Source organism: Phyllopteryx taeniolatus, chromosome 2 (assembly GCF_024500385.1).
Source record: "Phyllopteryx taeniolatus isolate TA_2022b chromosome 2, UOR_Ptae_1.2, whole genome shotgun sequence".
Lineage (NCBI taxonomy): Eukaryota > Metazoa > Chordata > Actinopteri > Syngnathiformes > Syngnathidae > Phyllopteryx > Phyllopteryx taeniolatus.
The window spans coordinates 2,934,665-2,957,231 of NC_084503.1; the positions used below are offsets into that span (position 1 = coordinate 2,934,665).

The 22,567-nt window shown below is 43.3% G+C and overlaps 1 protein-coding gene across 3 annotated transcripts; it reads left to right on the top strand.

The window, feature by feature from the left end:
• The first annotated feature begins 4,786 nt into the window (after positions 1–4,786).
• Positions 4,787–21,459, top strand: LOC133467901 (RNA-binding motif, single-stranded-interacting protein 1-like). 3 transcript variants are annotated; one of them, XM_061753056.1, is made up of 14 exons: positions 4,793–5,300; positions 7,907–8,049; positions 10,419–10,477; positions 11,014–11,105; positions 13,038–13,195; positions 14,069–14,148; positions 14,229–14,329; positions 14,806–14,855; positions 14,931–15,021; positions 15,934–15,984; positions 18,333–18,434; positions 18,811–18,879; positions 19,300–19,374; positions 20,791–21,459. In XM_061753056.1, exons 1-13 carry the CDS (start codon positions 5,250–5,252, stop codon positions 19,366–19,368), a joined length of 1,116 nt encoding a protein of 371 aa, XP_061609040.1. In that variant the 5' UTR covers positions 4,793–5,249; the 3' UTR covers positions 19,369–19,374; positions 20,791–21,459. The 3 variants fall into 3 exon arrangements, with proteins under 3 accessions (XP_061609048.1, XP_061609057.1, XP_061609040.1); XM_061753064.1 differs by lacking the exons at positions 18,333–18,434; positions 18,811–18,879; positions 19,300–19,374; positions 20,791–21,459 and adding an exon at positions 17,413–17,502 and having other exon boundaries at positions 4,787–5,300; XM_061753073.1 differs by lacking the exons at positions 18,333–18,434; positions 18,811–18,879; positions 19,300–19,374; positions 20,791–21,459 and adding an exon at positions 17,474–17,564 and having other exon boundaries at positions 4,788–5,300.
• Positions 21,460–22,567: the final 1,108 nt, after the last annotated feature.

The following is a 22,567-nucleotide window of genomic DNA, read 5'->3' on the forward strand; positions in this document are numbered from 1 at the left end:
TTCTCCCTCAGGGTGCAACACCTAAAGGGTTTAAGTTGGGTTAGGCCGTGATGGTAATAACAGAAGAGCTCAACAAGGTCCACTCGAAGCATTATTAACAAACATCTTGAAATCTATACTTAAACCCTTAAACCAAGCATGAGCCTGATTGCAATAGCCCCAAACTGTTCACGTTTCTCCATGTCTTCTTATAAGTCCCCAAGATCTCAATTAATCAATCAGTCAAATATTTGAACCGTGGTTAACTTTACTTCTCTCCTTTTATGTCACGTCACCAGTAATGAGACTATTTTGGACAAAATGAGGAATGGAAAATAGAGATATCTGTTTTCAAATGTAGGGAGAAAAAGTAAAAAGTCAGAAAAAAATAAATACTCAAGTAAAGTACAGATACCTGAAAATGTTAAACATAAACAAAAACAGAATAAAATCATTTGCAAATCATGTTCAACCTATATATTTAATTGAATACACTACAAAGATAAGATATTTAATGTTCAAACTGATAAACTTGATTGTTTTTAGCAAATAATCATTAAGTTAGAATTTTATGGCTGTAACACGTTCCAAAAAAGCTGCGACAGGGTGAAGTTTACCACAGTGTTAAATCACCTTTTCTTTTAACAATGTTCAATAAACGTTCGGGAACTGAGGACACTAATTGTTGAAGCTTTGGAGGTGGAATTCTTTCCCATTCTTGCTTGATGTACAGCTTCAGCTGTTCAACAGTCCGGTGTCTCCGTTGTCGTATTTTACGCTTCATAATGCGGCACACATTTTCAATGGGAGACAGGTCTGGACTGCAGGCAGGCCAGTCTAGTACCCGCACTCTTTTACTACGAAGCCACGCTGTTGTAACATGTGCGGAATGTGGTTTGGCATTGTCTTGCTCAAATAAGCAGGGACGTCCATGAAAAAGACATTGCTTGGATGGCAGCATATGTTTCTCCAAAACCTGTATGTACCTTTCAGCATCAATGGTGCCTTCACAGATGTGTAAGTTACCCATGCCATTGCACTAACACAGCCCCATACCCTGACAGATGCTGGCTTTTGAACTTTACGTCCATGACAGTCCGGATGGTTATTTTCCTCTTAGGCCCGGAGGACACGACGTCCACAATTTTCCAAAAACAATTTGAAATGTGGACTCGTCGGACCACAGAACACTTCCACTTTGCATCAGTCCATCTTAGATGAGCTCGGCCCAGAGAAGCCGGCGGTGTTTCTGGGTGTCGATAAATGGCTTTTGCTTTGCATAGTCGAGTTTCAAGTTGCACTTACGGATGTAGCGCCAAACTGTATTTACTGCCATTGGTTTTCTGAAGTGTTCCTGAGCCCATGTGGTGATATCCTTTACACATTGATGTCAGTTTTTGATGCAGTGCCGCCTGAGGGATCGAAGGTCACGGGCATTCGATGTTGGTTTTCGGCCTTGCCGCTTACATGCAGTGATTTCTCCAGATTCTCTGAACCTTTTGATGATATTATGGACCGTATATGATGAAATCCCTAAATTCCTTGCAATTGTACATTGAGAAACATTGTCCTTAAACTGTTTGACTATTTTCTCACGCGCTTCTTCATAAAGAGGTGAACCTCGCCCCATCTTTGCTTGTGAATGAATGAGCAAGAGTACCCACCATTTTTGCTGGGGACTCCATTTGTTCTGCTGGGGGACTTCAATGCTCACGTGGCCAATGACAGTGAGACCTGGAAGGGCGTGATTGGGAGGAACGACCCCCCCCCCCCCCCCCCCCCCACCCCCAATCTCCCGATCAGAACCACAGCGGTGTTCTGTTATTGGACTTCTGTGGTCATCACGGACTGTCCATAACGAACACCATGTTCAAGCATAAGGGTGTCCACACGTGCACTTGGCACCAGGAAAAACTAGGTCGCAGTTCGATGATCAACTTTGTGGTCGTGTCATCGCACTTGCGGCCGCATGTCTTGGACACTCGGGTGAAGAGAGGGGCGGAGCTGTCAATTGATCACCACCTGGTGGTGAGTTGGCTCCGATGGTGGGGGAAGATGCTGCCGGTCTGACCTGGCAGGCCTAAACGTATTGTGAGGGTCTGCTGGGAACGTCTGGCAGGATCCCCTGTCAGAAGGAGTTTCAACTCCCACCTCCGACAGAACTTTGCTCATGTTCTGGGGGAGGCGGGGGTAATCGAATCCAAGTGGACCATGTTCTGCGCCTCCATTTCTGAGGCGACCGACCGGAGCTGTGGCCGTAAGGTGGTCGGTGCCTGTCGTGGTGGCAATCCCCAAACCCGTTGGTGTGGGGATGTGGTCAGCTGAGTCCTGTCGGGCCTTTTTGGCCTGTGGGACTCCTGAGGCAGCTGATGGGTATGGTCTGGCCAAGCGGAATGCAGCTTTGGTGGGTATGGGAGGAATTTGGTGAGGCCATGGAGCAAGACTTCCGGATGGCTTCGAGGAAATTCTGGTCCACCATCCGGCATATCAGGAGGGGGAAGCAGTGCACCATCAACACTGTGTATAGTGGTGATGGGGCGCTGCTGACCTCGACTCGGGACGTTGTGAGCCGGTGGGGAGTATTCTTCGAAGACCTCCACAATTCCACCGACACGCCTTCCCATGAGGAAGCAGAGTCTGGATTCTCTGAGGCGGGCTTTCCTATTTCTGGGGTTGAGGTCACCGAGGTGGTTAAAAAGCTCCTCATGGCAAGGCCCCGGGGGTGGATGAGATTCTCCCGTAGTTCCTAAAGGCTCTGGATGTTTTGGGGCTGTCCTGGTTGACACGCCTCTGCAGCATCGCGTGGACATCGAGGACAGTGCCTCTGGATTGGCAGACTGGGGTGGTGGTCCTCCTTTTTAAGAAGGGGGACCAGAGGGTGTGTTCCAACTACAGGGGGATCACACTCCTCAGCCTCCCTGGTAAGGTCTATCCATGGCTGCTGGAGAGGAGGGTCCGTCGGGAAGTCGAATCTCAGATTCAGGAGGAGCAATGGGCTTTTCGTCCTGGCTGTGGAACAGTGGACCAGCTCTACACCCTCGGCAGGGTACACGAGGGTGTGTGGGAGTTCGCCGAACCAGTCTACATGTGTTTTGTGGACTTGGAAAAGGCGTTCAACCGTGTCCCTTGGGGAGTCCTGTGGGGGGTGCCTCTGAAGTATGGGGTACCGAACCCCCTGATACGGGCTGTTTGGTCCCTGTACGACCAGAGTCAGAGTTTGGTCCGCATTGCTGGCAGTAAGTCGGACTTGTTTCCGGTGAGGGTTGGGCTCTGCCAAGGCTGCCCTTTGTCACCGATTCTGTTCATAACTTTTATGGACAGAATTTCAAGGCGCAGCCGAGGCGTAGAGGGGGTCCGGTTTGTTGGCCTCAGTAGTGCATCGCTGCTTTTTGCAGATGATGTGGTTCTGTTGGCTTCATCAAGCCGTGACCTCCAACTCTCACTGGAGCGGTTCGCAGCCCAGTGTGAAGTGGCTGGGATGAGAATCAGTACCTCCAAATCTGAGGCCATAGTCCTCAGTCAGGAAAGGGTGACGTGCCCTCTCCAGATCCGGGATGAAATCCTGCCCCAAGTGGAGGAGTTCAAGGTCTTGTTCAGTGAGTGAGGGAAGAATGGAACGGGAGATCGACAGGCGGATCGGTGCAGCGAGTGCAGTGATGCCGACTTTGTATCGGTCCATTGTGGTAAAGAAAGAGCTAAGCCGAAAGGCGAAGCTCTCAATTTCCCGGTCGATTTACGTTCCAACCCTCACCTATGGTCACGAGCTGTGGGTCGTGAACGAATGAACAAGATCCCGGATACGAGCGGCCGAAATGAGTTTCCTCCGCAGGGTGTCCGGGCTCTCGCTTAGAGATAGGGTGAGAAGCTCGGTCATCCGGGAGGATCTCAGAGTTGAGCCGCTGCTCCTCCACGCCGAGAGGAGCCAGATGAAGTGGCTGGGGCATCTGATTTGGATGCCTCCCCGGTGAGGTGTTCCGGGCAAGTCCCACCGCGAGGAGACCCTGGAGACGCTGGAAAGAGTATGTCTTTCGACTGGCCTTGGAATGCCTCGGGATACCCCCGGAAGAGCTGGATGAAGTGGCTGGGGAGGGGGAAGTCTGGGCGTCCCTGCTAAAGCTACTACCCCCGCGAACCGACCTCGGATAAGCGGTAGAAAATGGATGGATGGATGGATGGATGGAGTTTGAACATTAAATATCTTGTCTTTGTAGTGTATTCAATTAAATATAGGTTGAACTTGCAAATCATTGTATTCTGTTTTTATCTGTTTAACACAACGTCCCAACTTCATTGGAATTGGAGTTGTAAATAAAGTACTGTATGTAGAAAAAGTATATTTAGAGCCCCCTCAAAATAGCTCAACACGGCCATTAATATGTAAATCACTGGCAACAAAAGTGAGTTCACCCCTAATTGAGAATAGCTAGCTCGCTAGATAGCTAGATAGTGCTATGTGATGATGTGATCATTTATCATCATAACACACAGTCGACGTAGACGTATGTATTATTTTCATGTGCATTCATGGCAGTGCCTAGTTTTTTTCTCCTTGCCGGGAGGGGTAGTGTGACCTCCAGTCCAGGCCAGTGCCTGCTTATATTTCATTACATCCTGATTCTCTGACATGTAGTGTGTGGGATGGGGGGAAGGGTAGGAAGAGGAAGTGTGTGTGTGTGTGGCGGTGGGGGTGAAGAATGCTTGGTATGTGCGGACGACACCAACACGAAAGGCGGGCGGGCGTTCCGCGCGCTGACAAATCATACCCTCAAAAAAAAACTTTCTTTTCGCTTTTGAATCCCCCCCGAGGAGGTCAGTGGTCACCCCGCGACACAGCACGCGGTTGAACGTCAAACTGGAGCGTTCTGCGGGCGAGGCCACGCAGGCGAGCTGAAGCCCGACTCCCCCCTCCCGGATGCAGGCGGTGGTTTGCTCCGTAGTAGGTGGGACGGCGAGCGGTCTGCACCAGGACGTCGTAGATCAATGAACCGAACCGGAGGCTCGCTCGCTCGATAAGCTGCTGTACATCAAACTGAGCTAACTGGTTAAATGTGTCACTAGCAAAGCAAAAGAGAGGGCACACACACGCTTTGTTCCGCTTAACCAAGCCGCTCAGTATGCCCATGTTTTAACCAGACGGGTTATTATTTTCGAGCCTTACACACCGCTTCCGACCTTTTTATTAAATCTGCGATTATAATACATTTTTTGTATTTTTATTTTTTTTTGGGGGGGAGGGGGGGCGCAGGGGGAGTCCTGCTCTAACCTCCAGGATGATCTTTGCAAACACGGGCAACCCGCTGAAAGCTGCCACTCGCAAGCAGGTAGGTTATTGTGCTTTGCTTTCTACTTTTGCTGTCACTTTTCTAATCATCCCGAGCCTCAAATGACATTGGGAAGCCCTTCCTCTGTTTGCTCGGTTTGCTGTAGTCCGAGTAAACAGCCCTCAATATCACGTGATTAACAATAGAGGCGACTTGTCAGGATGGGGATGAAACCATCTGCTCGAGGTTTAATTTTTGTGTGTGTGTGTGTGTGTGTGTGTGTGTGTCCATGTAACCTTGTTTGGCCAGCCACTCTGCTCAGCATGCATCATGGTTGTTGTAGTCCTCATTTTATGGCTTCATGCATTCTGGCTGAATTCAGGGGAGCTCGTGCATCCTTCATTTTGACCTCTCAGGTTAAAAAAAAAAAAAAAAAAAAAGGGGGGGGGGGGCAGAAGGCCTCTTGGCTTCCAGTCACGTCTTCTGATTGAGATGGAAGATTGATGCAGGGTGCAGGAGTTTTTATGGCCTCTCGCCATTGAAATATGAGCACAGCTGAGCGGATAGGGTGAATTATTCCCGCACATTGATATCCACCTTTTAGATTGCTTCCATATGAATCTATCAAATCATTTAATTCAGTCAAGGTGAGTCCGTGTGGGAGTATTTTCCCCCCTCATATTCCGCCTCTGTCTCATTGTAGCTGCTCTCTTTGAGGCCCCCCCCCCCCCCCCCAAAAAAAATAAAAAAATCATGTAGTAGTACAGTAATTGCATGCCAACATAAAAAGGGCCTATACTTGAAGGGTGAACAGATGTTCTTGCCACAGCTAAGCATTCTGTAAAAGTATCCTCCATGAACAGTCAACCATCACATGACTGGGTAAGAATATCTCTTTATTTGGGCTTGGCATCATGACTGTGGTGGTTTCCATGGCTGTGGGTCTTGGAGTGGATTGTCCTTTGGTCACGGGCAGATGGCACAATGCTGCCATGCTTTTGTGTTTGAACTGATCTAGGGAGGCTTTGGGCTGGCTGGGAGCTATTTTAAAGGATGAGTAAGGGGAAGGAAATGCTTCACAGGGTAGTTATGTGCTGCTTTGTCTCACAAGAATGAAAAAAAAAAAAACGCCAGATATATCACTGTACGGCAGAGGTGTGACAGTGTTCAACTTATTTGTGTCGCGAGCCACATTGTTGTTATGGTTTTCTTCTGAGGGCCACAGAACCGTATAAATGTATAATTGCCTGATATTATTACATAAATAGAACAAATTGTTGGATAGCTAGTTTTGAAATCAGAACACAGTGAAAATACAGTCAACCTGCGCATATTTGGGGCTTGGCATTTGTGAAATCGCTTACTTACCTTTTTTTTGGGGGGGGTCCTCCGTTGTTGGCTGAAAAACTCCCTATTTGCTGTATTTGTGCTCAGGCCAAAGTCATGTCGAATGTAAAAATATTTCTTTGGTTCCCTCTTGCGCCATCTTGGTGCCGAGCAACTATGTTAAACTGAGGGGAGGAGCTTGATTTAGTCAGGCCCCAACCTTGTCTAAAAAAAAAAAAAAAAAAAAAAAAAAGTGCTTTGCTGCCATCTGGTGGCATCTGTCGGTGATTACAAACCCTTTTGGGTCAGCGCCAATTACTAGCACACTTTTGCAGCAGTGCAAATAGCTGAGGATGTTTTCTGTAGTTGTAGAATTGCTTCATCATCATATTACATATACACAACAAATTGATGGATAACTCGTTTGGAAATCAGAAGTCAATGAGAAACAATTGTTCAACTATTGTTCAATTTGTCTTAAAAAGGCGTTTGGTAACAACGCAACGTTATTCAAAGGGTGATTTATTCTGTACCTATTGAAGATTTTTCCAGATTAAAAAAAACTATAGATTTATATTTTATATAACTACATTTATAATGTCATTATATTTCTAATTACCGTATATGTTTACCTGGGGCTAAAAAGCACAGCGCGGAGAGTCTCTGTGGCCAAAATGCACGAGTACAGTCAATGAATGGGGCCATCATTGCTAATATAGCCTCCCAAATATTCCCACTCTTTCCTTTATTCTTGCTCATTTCCTCTCTTTCTATTATTATAATATAGCTAGAGCAGCCAGGGCCACGCATCTTCCTTGACAAGGGTTGTCGTTCAATAAAATATAATGCAATACGGTATATGAGGACTATACAGTGCAAACATCAAGTCAAATGGAAAAAAAGGTTTTTGGAAAGCTACTCTGGTGCACCGTAATTGCGTCATGAGGCCACTACTGTGTATATACTGTCGGGGATAACGACACATTCGAACAGCACTGCATATTATACTATACAATATAGTGGATACTGGATCGGGAGTGATTTCGAACAACACGGCCCCCATTTTTATCGTGATGTAAATGTCAAACCTCATTGATATTTAAGATATTTTCTGCAGCCCATAAGAAAATACCAAAACGTTATTGAGACTCTGAAGCCCAGTTAAGACTGATGAAAAACATGAGGCATTAATGCGGAATGTGTGCACAATTTGATTGGTCTTTCTGTATTCTTCCGTGTTTTGGTTATCCGTTCCAGAAGAGAGTTCCTTGTGATAACAGTCGGAATTTGATTATGTCGCTCCCGTAACCTGTCGATAACAGCGGCCCTCCTGTGTGCAGTCGTACCCCATGACTCCGTCCAGTCCTGGCAGCAGCAGCAACAGCAGCAGCACGGGCCTGGAGCAGCTCAGCAAGACCAACCTGTACATCCGAGGCCTGCCTCCCGCCACCACTGACCTGGACCTGGTCAAACTCTGTCACCAGTGAGTGCAAGCGTGTTTACTGTCACGCGTGTGTGTGTGTGTTAGCAGCTGTTAGGCTATGTTTACGCTATGTGTCTTGAGACCACAGCAGCCCGATTTGCCCAAAATGTAGTGCGGCGCTGGATTTTGGCCATTTTTTTTTTCCTTCATATTCAAGTCTTGCAAATGTTTTCACGTCACTATCGGCTATGGACCATGGGGTGTGGTTTAACATCTCTGTCAAGTTTTCCCTCTTCACACTCTCTCTTTTTTTTTTTTTTTTTTTTTTAAGTTCAGGATTTTCGATAAGAAATAGTTCTCAGACCACCTTGATTTCCTTCTCTTGTGTGTCAGCATAGGAGATAAAAAAATCCTTGCGTGTTGTAGGCGGCGACTGTGGTCATTTCTAAATACCCGACGACCCTTCTAGACCACGCGCGCTGTGTCAGACCGTAGTCGAACTCACTGCTTAGCATTGCGCTGGGCACGTTAACCAACACACGTCAGGTTGATGCGCCCTGTTACAAACTGTTACATAACCCGTTTGAGCAATTATTCTATATCCTCGATATATGTATATGTGCAGTACTAGTATGCTGTTTGTCCTCTTTAGTAGGACAACGTTGGCATATTAATAGAACAATTGCATGTTACTATCGGTAGTTGGACCCCATCGGCATACTAATAGGACAACTACATGCTACTAGTGAAGTCAAAGAGGGTACTACTACTGTATGGACTTTAAGATGGATATGAAGGCTATCGAATACATGCTCCAACAGCTATTCATAAGATTGTGCTCTCTCTTGATAATGTCATCTTTCTCGGATTTAATATTCAATTAATTGCCCAATGCATGTCTATAGGCATCCATTTTCTGTATATATGTGCATTTTCAGGATTACATGAGCTTTGAAGTCAAAATTGTCCAACTGTCTTGCGAAGTTGAGCTAAAGTTCAGGTGGAACTAAGGAGTCTATTCACAAAAGCTGAGTGATTCAAGTCATTATGAATAATACTTTTGTCACTGTAGTCGAAAAATAATGTGGAGAACATGAGTCATTGTTTTTAGTAAGTATTCTTTGTATGTACAGTATGCTAAGTTTGTGTAAATCCTTCAGTAACGCATGTTCCCTCTTTATACGGTAGAAACAGTTCAAAGTATTCATCCCTTGGAGTGATTAAATGTAGGAAAATAAAAAATACTTAAGTAATGATTGAATTCAAATGAAAATAAACTTACACTGAAGCCATCGCATGTGTCTTGGAGTTTCGGCTGCGTCGTTTGTAACAAGTCCGTAAAAGTGCGCTCGATTTGGTTACCCTCCAGTCCAGTACGGAGCCACGGTTTCTTCGAGCGCACGCAGTAACTACTTCACGCGCGCGAACAATTACTTCGTGGGCACGCTGTAACTATTTCGTGCGCACGAATTAGTAGGACGTGCGCACAAATTAGTAGTTTGTGAGCATGAACTAGTATTTATTTATTTATTTATTTTATTTTTTTACACGTCATGTCTGGGGCTCCGTAAAAATGCAATGTACTGGATTAGAAAAGTTTAAGCTGCTGTAACATTATGCACTGTTTGAACATTTATTGGTAATTCAGTGATACTTTCATATACCACTAGAGGGAGCTTGCGCACCACATTTCACTGATCTAGAGCATTCTAACTAGCTATAAATATAGAGCATTGGCGATGGCTGTATTGAGAAGGGGTGTGAGTAATTTTCGCTATGGAACTTTTTTTGTCCGGACTGTATAGCGCAAACTAAATAAAGTATTGCTATCTAAAGTAGCACAGTGTCTACAGGATAGTTGATCCTACGGGCCGCCGTCCATGTGGCCAGTTAGCGGTGTAGATTCCATAATTAGCCGAGTTTTGTCTCCTCTCTTTCCCCACAAGCATATGGAGTGAGGCATTCAGCCATGTAACCAGCAGCAGCTGTTTTTGTCCTCTTTACTTGTTTTGTTCATGCTCCTGATGTTGTTTGCCAGCACAAAGCAGAAATGAAAGCGCTTTTTTGTAGGAACAAGGTCTGAATGGTGATGTCAGCTCACCATTCACTCTGTTTGCACCTGTGTGTGCGTGCGTGTGCATGTGTCAACAAGCGGCGTACAATTTGTTTCACATTTAAGGTTAGGTTTGTGCTCAAACAGAGCCTGAATGACGCACAATCGTTACACCCACTTTAATTCTCACTAATTAGTGTTCAAGTGGCTTACTGTGTTGAAAATAAAAGGTCTTGTCTTTGGAAAATACCTTTGCCAAGAGAAACAAAGGCTTTTCATTTGACACCGATCGTATCCAAAGCCTAACTAACACAAGCAAATTGGGCGTTGATCAAAGCTGTTTATTTAGCACCTTATCTGCATGCTGTGCTCGCAGGTATGGCAAGATTCAGTCGGCAAAGGCGATTCTGGACAAGACAACCAACAAATGTAAAGGTCAGTTCAAGATCATTACCTTGCCATGAACTTCTTTGAATGCTTGACTTGTAGTTCCTTAGTGACACTTTTGCCAGTTTGCGCATCCCTGTACAGTGTTCCCCGCATATTCGCGATTCATGGATTCGCCTATTTGCTGAGTTTTGTGCCCAGGCCGCTAAAGCCACGCCCAACATGAAAGTAATGCTTTTGCGGCATCTTATTGCCAAGGAGCTATGTTGAAGTGAGTTGAAGAGCTTCATGTAGTGCTTAATCACCATCGTGTGGCATCTATCGGCAATGATGTACCCTTTTACAGAGGGTGTCAATTACTCACAGATTCTTGTTATTCCCTCGCCTCCACGAAAAGCCCTGAATAGTATTCAGCTGGACATGTGAGTGTTTTAAGTTACGTGCGAGGTCATGGAACGAGTTGAACTCGTAGGTCCAGGCAGTAGGGTGCTTGGCCAATCAAGATGATTCTGACTTTTATTCTGATTCTTCTTGTCCTCTATTGGCTGTTCAAGTAAACACAGCAATGCTCTGCCCCACTACAGGTTACGGCTTTGTGGACTTTGACAACCCGGCGGCCGCTTTGAAGGCCGTACACGCTCTGAAAACCAGCGGCATTCAAGCCCAGATGGCCAAGGTGAGGAGTTAAGAGTGCGTGTGCGCTTGTGCGTGTTGTGTTGCATTGCCGCAAGGTTGTCCGTACTTCCTCTATGAATGTGTGCGATGTGCACAACTGAATGACATGAGACCGGTCACATGACCTCAGCTGACAAGCTGTTCTTCCCGTGACCTCATTTACTTTCACTGTATAACCAGATGCCATGTCTCTCTCTGCCGAGTAACCTGTCAGTTATGTCGCATACCAGACCACCAGCTTGCACATTGACACACACCGCCCTTGTGGTACAGCTTCACAATGTCACACTACCTCATAAATATTAGGAATATGAGTGCAATATTCAGTTTTAGTTTCTCCCTTATTCCATTATTTATTCTAATCTTCTCAGTGTCATTTACTCACAAGTAGCTAAACTGCTGTTTGTGAACCGGCAAGAAAGACTGAATTAACTGTACTATTATTATTACCGTGAGAGATTCACGGTCTCATGCATGTACAGTAGGTGTTATCACATCTGCATGGTCGCAGGAAAGCTGCATAATTAACTCTGTGAGTCATCCTCGGTTCTCTTTCCGTCTTATAAGTACTTTTCTCACCATTCCTTTCTGCCACCTCTGCAGCCCAGACTGTGTCGATATGCATTGCATCCGTTGATAAGAGTTAATTAGCGAAAGGTTGCTTTCTGAAGGGCCTTGGATGTAGCAGAGCTGGCGGGAACAAACAGTGCAGCTCGTGTGTCGTTGTAGCTCGGATACGCAGCTCTCCTGATGCTTCTCAGGGAGGCCGACGAGGCACTGAGCTGCTGCAGTGCAGATGGATGTCTTTCAGTGTACGGTCATGTGAGGCGCTTATTACAGTGTTTCACCAGATGTCTAATGCTTAAGCATACTGTCAAAAGAGGTAACCTAGCCCTAATCACGGGGGATACGTTCCAGACCCACCTGCAATAGGTGCAATATAAATCTGTGATATAGAGTGGCCATATAAAAAAAAAAAAAAAAAAAAAAGACATTTTTTAAACGACAAACCCCAATTCCAATGAAGTTGGGACGTTGTGTACAATGTAAATAAAAACAAAACAATGATTTGCAAATCCTTTTCAACCTGCGTTCATACACTACAAAGATATTTAAAGTTCAAACTGATTAACGGTACTGTTTTTTTTCACACTTACATTTTGTTGTGTATTCAATTGAATATAGGTTGAGAAGGACTTGCAAATCATAGTATTCTGTTTTTGTTTTGCACAACATCCCAACTTCATTGGAATTGGGGTTTGTAGTTTTACCCCTCTCACAATCTCCAAACTTCGTAAAACACCCCTTTTGAAGTATTCCTTAGCGCCTGTTGTCACTCTCGATATCAAAAAACGGAAGGCGATTGTGTAGCGTCACTTTGAGGAAACGAAAAGAAGACTCGCTCGCTCAGTGAGAGGCACAGCGTGCTTGCTTCAAGCTGTTTATTTGTCACTGCCAGTTGAAGTTAACTGTGAAGCTGACAAATAAAACAAAAGATAATAAAATTATTAATTATATTCCAACACTGCAAATGTTCAACCAAACCATGCAATTTTGTCTAAAGAAAGTCTGCTATCTTAATGCTAACATAAAATGCAAAATACCAGGCTAACATAAATGAGCATAAATTACGAATCAATCAGTTACGCTGCATATCTTCCAGTAGAGCTCAGTGCTGCCCTGCATGCTGTGGCGTAAAGTGGTACTGCCCTGAAAAAAACCCAAAAACATAATAAAACGATTGTGATACAGCGGGGGCGTGAACGAATACTGTGCAGCACAGCGGCAAAAATCATTGTTTCATTTTGTCTTTTTTTTTTTGTCTGAAATAACACAATGTTGCATCTGCTCTCTGATTTATTAGAAAATGGATGACGACCCTCATTCAGTATTGACTACGCTTCCGCTTCTCTATCTTCTTGTCCGTGAGCAGCAACAGGAACAAGACCCCACAAATCTGTATATTTCCAACCTGCCTCTGTCTGTGGATGAGAAAGAGTTGGAGAACATGCTGCAGCCTTTCGGCCAAGTCGTTTCCACGCGCATCCTCCGTGACTATGGCGGCAACAGCAGAGGTGTGGGCTTCGCCAGGTCAGTCATGGAAGAGCCAATATACAGTCAAGTTGATATTTTGCGTTTTATCTTTTGGTAGAGGAGCGACTAGGGTTGCAAAATTCCAGAAATTTCCCAAGTCGGAAACTTTCCATGGTCTTGATAGGGAGCTAGAATGTAGTTGGGGAAAATATATTTTGCCAAAATCCTGATGATTAAAAAAATAAATGAAAAAGATTTCATGCCAGCACAGTGGTACCTTGACTTAAGAGCACCCCACATCACACGTTTTTCCAGTTACCAGCCGTTGCTTGGTATACTTTTTTTTCGTTTTTTTTTTGTGTTTGAAGTCAAAATTTGAGGGACACGAAAGCCGTCAATACGCTGCTGCTCAAGTGACGTTTGCCAGTTTTACTTTTCATGGAAATTGACTGGAAAGCGTCTGGAAATTTACCAGACAATTTCCAGCCCTTTTGAAACCCTTGGAGTGACCCCAACAATCAACACCTTCATTGTCATGTTGTCGGTTGTCAGTTGTTTCACACCGATGACCGGTGTAAATACATATAGTCTATACAGGGGATATAAAAAGTCTACACACCCCTGTTAAAAGCAGAGTCCAGACACGCTGCAGAAGAAACTAATTTCGGCCACTTGTATCCGCGATCTTGTTTCTTTGGTCATGTTTTTTTTTTTTTTTTTGTAGCTAGCATTGATGGTTTCTGTAATGGGGACATGAAAGTGGTGGTATTAAGAGGCGGATTAAGTCCGGTAAGTCCCCCCTGAAAGCCTAGGGGTACCAAAAGCACAGCCCACCACTGCTAAAAAACAATCATGCTGTAATGTAATGGAACATTTTGTGCTCGGGTTAGTGTTATTTTTTCATTGTGGTTTCGGCCTCTCTCCCACCAGGATGGACACCACCGAGCAGTGCAACGCCGTGATCTCACACTTCAACGGGAAATTCATCAAGATGGCCTCCGGAGCGCTGAGTAGGAAGTCCATTCCCCTTTGTGGAGGCGGTGATGAAAATGGCTGTTCTTAACCATATTCCTTTTTCCTTTTCCCTCAGCTCCCTCTCAGCCCTTGTTGTGCAAGTTTGCAGACAGTCAAAGGAAGAAACACGCTCACGGTGGATTTGTTCCCAATGGACAGTCAGGCGATCTCAGACTAGTATGTATCGCCTTTTATATTTTATGTACACAATGTGAAAAGTAGCTCTAACTAGCTAATCGACTGTTGGGATCAAATTTGACCTATTTTGACATTTTACAGCAATAAGGATACCCAAAATGTCATTCCTTCACCCTGAAATTTGATGACGTTAACCTAAAGTAACCCTAAGTACACATGAAAATGTAAAAAAAAAATAATAATAAATCACATATATATGTGTTATGTAGTTCCAGGTCAACTAAAATGCATTTTGGATGTTCCATTGTGTGTTAAATCAAGGAGAACGGTGGCAATCCTGAAACTGTACATGCCATAAATGAGTATATATATATATTTTTTTATGGAACAGTGGAAACCGTGTTCAAGGGGGAACAGTCCTGATACCCGTCTGTGTTCCCACTACATTTGCACAGGTTCGGGCTAAATACCTATCCGAAACCTGATATTCCATTATGTGAATTTCCTCATTGTAGGGCGCAATGACTCTTACCTATGATCCCTCCTCAGCAGCTATGCAGAACGGGTAAGTCACATGTACCGTGTATCATATTTGTTTTTTTGTTTTTCACTTTATTTTAAGATGTTCTCTGTTACCCAGGTACTATCCATCTCCGTATCCAGTGACCAACAGGATAATGACCGTGCAGCCGGCTATGTCCCCCTACATGTCTCCTCTCTCTGCTTACCAGGTATCACCATCATATGAGGCTTCCGTAAACCAGATCGAAGCACATAACTGAATTTAGTTCATTCTCACTCTGCTTCTCTATGTTGCTGAGAGGAGACCATGTAGACCATTTGACCGTTTTACCCTTCCCGCAAGCTTTGAACATGTTTAAACTTACTAAAACACACTTTCTACAGTATCCCTAAGCACCTGTTCTCACTTTCTCACTGTCAAGCAATGGGAGACTATTGTATAACGTCATTTTGAGGAAATGGAAAGACACACTAGCCCAGTTCTTCAAAAAGGAAGAAAAAAGTGCTGACTCCAAGCTATTTATTTGTCACTCCCAGTTGAACTTTACTGCGAAACCGACATAAAACAAAAGAGAATTAAACATTGTGTACTCTAACACCAAAATGTTCACCTAAACCATATATTACCAACTAAAGAAAATCCACTAGCTTAATGCAACATATAATGCTAGACACCAGACAGGCCCACTGAAATGAGCATATAGCTGTTACAGTAATTATTTACAGTATAAAAAAAATTGCAATTTGTAGTGGGTGACATGAAGCGCTGGCGTTTACTGGCCGAATAGATTTGTCAACATTGTAATGCATCCCCCATGAACCCCCATTTATCGCTGACCCGCCCGCGACACTTGAAAAGCCACAATATTAAAATACACTTAAACTTATTAAAACACACTTTTGAAAGTGTTTCTCACTCTCTCCAGGTACTAGACCTGCTCCAGGTACTAGTATACGCTCTGTCCTCACTAGTAGAACAGTTCAGGGCACTAGCACAACGAATGTGTCTTAGTAGTCATGTTTTACTAGTAGTTTCACAAGATGGATGGACAGTAGCATTCATGTTAATAAGCAGTTGTGTCCTCGCTGAGTCTGACTGCGCCCGTCTTGCCTTTCCAAAGGTTCAGAGTCACTCCTGGGTGGCACATCAGCCATATATCATGCAGCACCCGGTAAGGCAACATGCATTTACTCACCCTGTGTGTGTGTGTGTGTGTGTGTGTGTGTGTGCGTGTGCGTGTGTGCGTGTGTGCGACACGACACGACACTAACTCATTACTTTAATAATTCTGCTTGTTCTGCTGACAAGGTTAAAACGGCAAGTTTCCCCCTAATAAAGCAGGACTTGCATGGAAAGCCAGTTGAGCATTTATTGAATATACTACTGTATGACATTTCTGCACACTGCTAGGACAACTTTGGCATACTAGTAGGATAACTACATGTTACTAGTGAGGCAAAACTACTGGTAGGCATTTTGGTGCTACTAGTCTGGTCCAGGAAACTACTAGTGCCCGGCACGACTATTAGTTGGGTCTGTTAGTGATACTAGTGCAGCACAGTAATTTACTTGTAAGGTTGAATTGCATACTAGTAGGCCAAAAGTAGCCTTAATTAGTGAATATAATTGATAGAATGACTGTTTTACTAGTAACGTTTTTTCCACTACTGTATGATCTTTTGCACATTATAAACAACAAAAAAGCGTTACTAGTAAGACAGTTGTTCTACTAGTGTGCATCAATCACTCTACTAGTGTACAGAATTCTCTTAGTCGTACAGTGCTAGTATGCTAGTGAGGCAAAACTGAACTAGTTGAACTACTAGCGAAGTGCTAAATGTTAACTAGTAGAATTTTATGTACTACTAGTAGCACAGGGTTCTCAACTAGTGCACAGTTTTGCTTCACTCGTAGCATGCAGTTATCCTAATGGTATGCCAAAGTTATCCTTCTAGCGAAAATAAAGAGCATACAAGTACTAGAAAGATAATTTGGAATACTAGTACTGTACGAGTAAGAGAATTCTGTCCACTACTAGAGTGATTGATGCACACTAGTGGAACAACTGTCTTACTAGTAACGCTTTTTCCAATAGTGTATGACATTTATTCACACTAGTCTGAAAACTTTGGCATACTAGTAGGACAAGCACATGTTACTAGTAAGGCAAAAGTACAAGTGGGAATTTTTGTGCTACTAGTAGGGTGAAGGGTCCAGGAGGCTACTAGTGTGACACAATTCTACTAGTTAGGCCTAGTAGTGTTACTAGTGCAATAGAGTGGTTTACTTATAAGGTTTAATTGCATACTAGTTGGCCAAAAGTGTAATTTAGTAGTGGGGAAAAAATGCCTTACTGGTAAGACAAAGTCATCCTACTTGTGCACTCTTGTCCTTCTACTAGTGTATAATTGTCTTACTAGTGAGGACAAATTGTGTACTAGTACATGGATCTTAAGGTGGATATCAAATAAATGCTCAAACGGCTTTCCATAGGCTTGCCAGTATCGGTGAAGGCACAACATGTATTTACATGTCCCACGTTGTGCGTGTGTGTGCACGTGTGTGTGTGTGTGTGTGTGTGTGTGTGTGCGTGTGTGAGAAATGGAACAAGTCAAAAGACTGTGATCCCCTCCAGCAGCCTTCCCTCTCTCTGGATCCAGCAGGAAATGCCTGAAGCAGCAACCGTCTTGTGACTCTTTGACTCGTCCAACAGATGGTTTCCAATGGAACAAGTGTCGCTGCTGATCTGCCCCCCCCCCCCCCCCCCCCCCCCGACACTTTACTGGGAAACGCGCGGTTCCCTAAAGACGACCACTCTATGGAAAGCCCTTTGAGCGCTTATTCGATATCCTTGATATCCAGCTTGAGGTCAATGTACAAGTATGCCCCGAGTCCTCATTAGTAAGATAAATAAATGTCATACAGTATTGGAACGCTGCAGTGGACAAAACGTTACTTGTAAGACGGTTGTTCTCCTAGTACTGTTACCATTGCAGCACAGTAAGTTTAATTGTGTACTAATAGGCCAAAAGTGGCACAAGTAGTCAAAAAAAAAAAAAAAAAGCATGACAAGTAAGACAGTCGTTTCACTGGTGCGCCCTAGTTCTACTAGTGCACGAATTTGTCTTGCTTGTAGGACAAAGAGTGTACTGGTACATGGACCTTAAGATGGATATCAAAGATATCGAATACATGCTAAAACAGCTTCCGCTTCAAACTGCAAGGCCCACCGGAATCTATTCCTCACTTTCACCACTGGAGCAAATGAAACATTTTGTTCATGGACCCCAAACCAGAATTGTGGTTTATAAGATCATTTGATTCATGAACATTTCCTGGTCTGATCTGTATAAATATACTTTTTTTTTTTTTTTTTTTTTATAAACAGAAGCCGCCTTCTGCCATTCTTGCGTGATTTATTCACGTTTTTTTTTTTTTTTTTTTACATGTGTCAATTTCATTGGCTGACGTCTGTCATGTGATCTGCGGTAAAAGCCAGCTGCTGTCTGTATATTGCAGGCTCCGGTGATGTCTCCCTCTGTGGATCCGTCCATGTCACTGCACCCCTCTGCTATGATTACTCAGCAAATGGGTCAGCTGTCCCTCGGAAACACTGGCGCGGTGGGTACATGTGTGGGCAGAGGTGGCAAAAGGACTCACACTCTGGACATAAGTCAAAGTACAGATACTGGTAAAAGTAGAAGTACCGATTTGCCTCCTTTACTGGAGTTAACATCAAAAAGTACAGACTCTAAAATGTGCAGTACCTTTTTGACAAGTGAGTGACGTTAAAGTGCAGATATCTGTTTTCAGATGTAGGGATTAAAAGTAAAACCTCGTCAGAAAAATAAAAGCTCAAGTATAGATACCTGAAAAATACTTCCCACCACTGCTTCTGGAATCTTCTTCATGACTCGTGGCATTAGTCAAATGAGCTTACATGAATATCATTCTGAAAATCGGTTCGGTATCTAATACTGTTCATTTGGTTACGCAGTATATTGCAGCCAACCCGGGGGTCCAAGGTGCTTACATGCCGCAGTATCCTCCTCTGCCGGGAGCACCGGTAGGTTCACTCTACATTTACAACGTTCTCCACTTCATCTTCAACCGTCAGCTTCCACCTGAGCGCTTTCATTTTCCCTCACCAAACGTATTCAAACTTGTCAAAGTGTGCTTGCTTCAAGCTGCTTTGCAGTTTACCTTAAAACTGACATGTCAAACAAAATTAACCAATTTGGTCAACTATATATTGTATGTTCATCTAAAGTCCGCTATCGATAGACAGGCTAACATTAGCATTGGTGTTACGGTCATTATAAACATTCAAACAACTGCTACTCGAACACACACGGAAACAACACGACATACCGTCTAAACAGATTATGTAGAAATACTCACATTAAAATGATCGCTTACAAATCTGTGATATATCGGGCGCTAACGATGACCCGCGATCTCGTTAAAGTGTCAATTTGCTTTTCAGGAAAACGGCACCCCACAACAAGTGGATTCTTCCAACAATTCGTCCCCTTACAGTCAACTCAGCAAGTAACCACAGGTACACATCCTAAAACATGCTTTCCAGTAACTGATGTACTGATTTCTTGTCACCTGAAAATGAGGGGATCCTTATGTACTTTAAATCCAATACAGAAACTGTATCAAAAGTTGCTACTTTCATCTTTATCATTGTGGTTGCAACTACAATACAGTTGACCCCCGCTATTCGCAGGCCATAGGGAATAAGTCCTTCCCCCAGTCGTGAAAATCTGAGTATAATTGCTTATAGAATTTTTTTCCCATTATTTATTTTGATTTATTAATTTTTTTATTGTGAAACAACGGGTTACAGTGAGACAGACAAATAAACGAACAAACATTTGTGATTGTACATGTGTGTGGGTGGCGGAAAAGGAATACTGCTTAAGCCCGAGCACAAAAAAAGCCAATAGGTGAGTTTTTCTGCAAAAAATTTGCAAATGGCGAATATGCAGGGGTTCACAGTACATTGCACTGAGAGCTTTTTTTAAATAGTTCAACACTGTCACGTAGCCCATCAAAGTAATCACGCTGTTTGGAAATGGTTTTTAATGAAATGATCTGCTGGTGTTGCCGCTTTAGAGCGCCTCGTTGTCGGCTGTGAGTGCATGCACGTTGTGGAGAGAAGAAGGTGGAAGTGCGAGGTAGAAACAAAATAAAAAATAAAGCAACGCCCACACCGTGTGGGCAGGGGCTTCGCAGTGGCGTTGCCACTTTAGAGCGCCTCGTTGTCGGCTGTGAGTGCATGCACGTCATGGAGAGAAGAAGGCGGAAGAGCGAGGTAAAAAAAAAAAAAGGATAATAATAAAACAAGTCCCACACTGTGTGGGCAGGGCGTGGCCACTTTAGAGCGCCTCGTTGTCATGGCGTGGAAAAGCCTCGCGATGACCCAATGGGATATATTTGATTATATTCCAACCACTGGAAGCTTTGAGTGGCTTTATTCTCACAGCTCAAAGATGTGGGAATGTATAGGCATGAGAAAGATGCTAGACGAATAGCATCTGTTTTTCCAGATCGTAGTTGTGGTATTTGATTGACAGTTGACAGGGGCGTGGTTTCAGCGCATATTCAGTGGACTTTATTTTTCACAATTTTGAAACCTCATTTTATATGTGGCAATTTTTTTTTTTTTTCAATCATTCAAATTTGGCAGGGTTGTTCACAACACTTCTCTGCACTATGCCAAATTTAGAAGACCTTTAGTTTCAGAACTTTGAAGGTACTATAATGCGCTCCCGTGTGAGCAACGAGAGCTGTTTTGTTGGATGTCTGGTTATGATAAAACAACATTTTTATATTCGTAATAGAATATGATACCTTTGCATTAAATTACACACAACTTCCAGTTAATTTCCATAAGTTCCCATCGCAAGTTTCCAGTTCAAAACTCATCATTTTAAACATGCTTCTTTATGTCGTATGTTTTTTTTAGGCTCAGTGATTCCTCGGCGAGCCAGAGGGTTGGTGGGAGTGGGCAGAAGACGTCCCCGTTGCAGCAGCCCTCTCTGATTGGACCAGACACACAAACGTTTTTTGCACAGCCCTTATGCTTGTGTTGGAAAGCGAGGACAGTGAAAATGCACTCAAGCAGTTGGCTAAATCACAAAAAAAAAAAAAAAAAAAAAATAGATTTATTTTGATAAGAAACAACATGCTCTTCAAGATTTTCTCTTTTTTCAAGAAGGATTCTCAAATTCCAGAGGACATCCCTCCCCCGCAACCCCATTATCCACAGTATGATGTGATTTTACATGCATGAGATTGCGATGATTTTACTTTTTTTATTTTTTTTTTATGATTTAATAGTTACTTACCCCCCCCCCCCCTGCAAAGCCTAATTTGCACTGACTTCTAAAGTTAAAAAAAACAAACAAAAAAAAAGGTGTTGTGTTTCACAATTGTCACATAATCACGTGCTTGAAAGAGTTGACCATGTCATGATTTTATTCTCGGAAAAGGTGCCTTCCTTACCACCATCTTCAACGTTTCTCATTGAACTTGATCAGGTGTCATATTTCCCATCATATTTCCATCTGATTGATCCCACACAGGGAATGTGTCGCTATCTAGTCTTCTGGTAGCAATAAAGACAATGAGAGTCCCACTGCAATACTTTGGGGGGTGGGGGGGGGGGGGGGGGGGTGTGAATGGTGAAAAACTCAAGCAGTGTAACTTTTATTTTTGTTCACTTTTCCTTTTTTTTTTTTTTTTTTCTTTTTAAATTAACTGCCGAAATGACATGAAGCAAGAGCTGTGCTTTTTTGGAAATTACACAGAATTGGCATCTTTTAGATGAGATTTTTATTTTTAATTTTTTTCTCTCCTCTCCTCTCCTGGTCAGTTTGACCGGTGATCTACCTCATGGTTCTGTGTCTGCCGGTGTCGTTGGGTTTGCAGGTAAAGCCCTTTTTTTTTTTTTTTTTTTTTTTTGCACCAGAGTGGATGAAGCAGAACAAAAGCCACGCTCGGGAGCTGACCAACTAGGACTTAATGCATTATGTTTCCTCCCACTTGCAGCATTTTCTCTCCCACGCTTTTGAAAAATTGTCACTTTGCCTAAGGTTCATCATTGCTTATGGTTTAAGTGTTGTCGTTTTTTTTTCCCTTTCCTTCTTAAGAATGTGAGTGTAGTTTAGTTTTAATGCTCCATCTAGACCACAAGTGTTAAACTCATCTGGCCCACCACTTACAGTATATATATTTTTTTGTGGCCCACAAGCAAACAAAGAGTCTTCCTGTTTCTTGCTGAATGGATTTGTTCTATTAATCTTGGCAGAAAATCTCACAAAATTGCATTTTCTTCATTTTTTAAAATCGATATTACAAGCATTATTATTATTATAATTTTTTTTTTTTTTTACCAAATTCCTACTTAATCCCAAAAGTCATGATACACTTCCTTTTTTTAAATGTATTTCATAGAAGAAATCATTGGGACAGATGTGAGGCCATCATCATCATTTGGCAGCATAGGTTTCTGTTTTGGTAAGCATATTATTCCCTCGTCTGTGGCTCGCCAACGTACATTGCATAGTACAATTTACGCCTCAGGTTTTTGCGCATTGTAATCTTCCTGCTTGAAGCCTTTCAGTGCAACCCTCCGGATAGACTTTACCTGGCTTTGCGCAAATGCCTGCTCTAAGAGTTTGGTGTTTTCATCAGTGGTGGTAGTAGTACAAAAAGTTTGTGTTATAGGGCTTCGGGTGAAA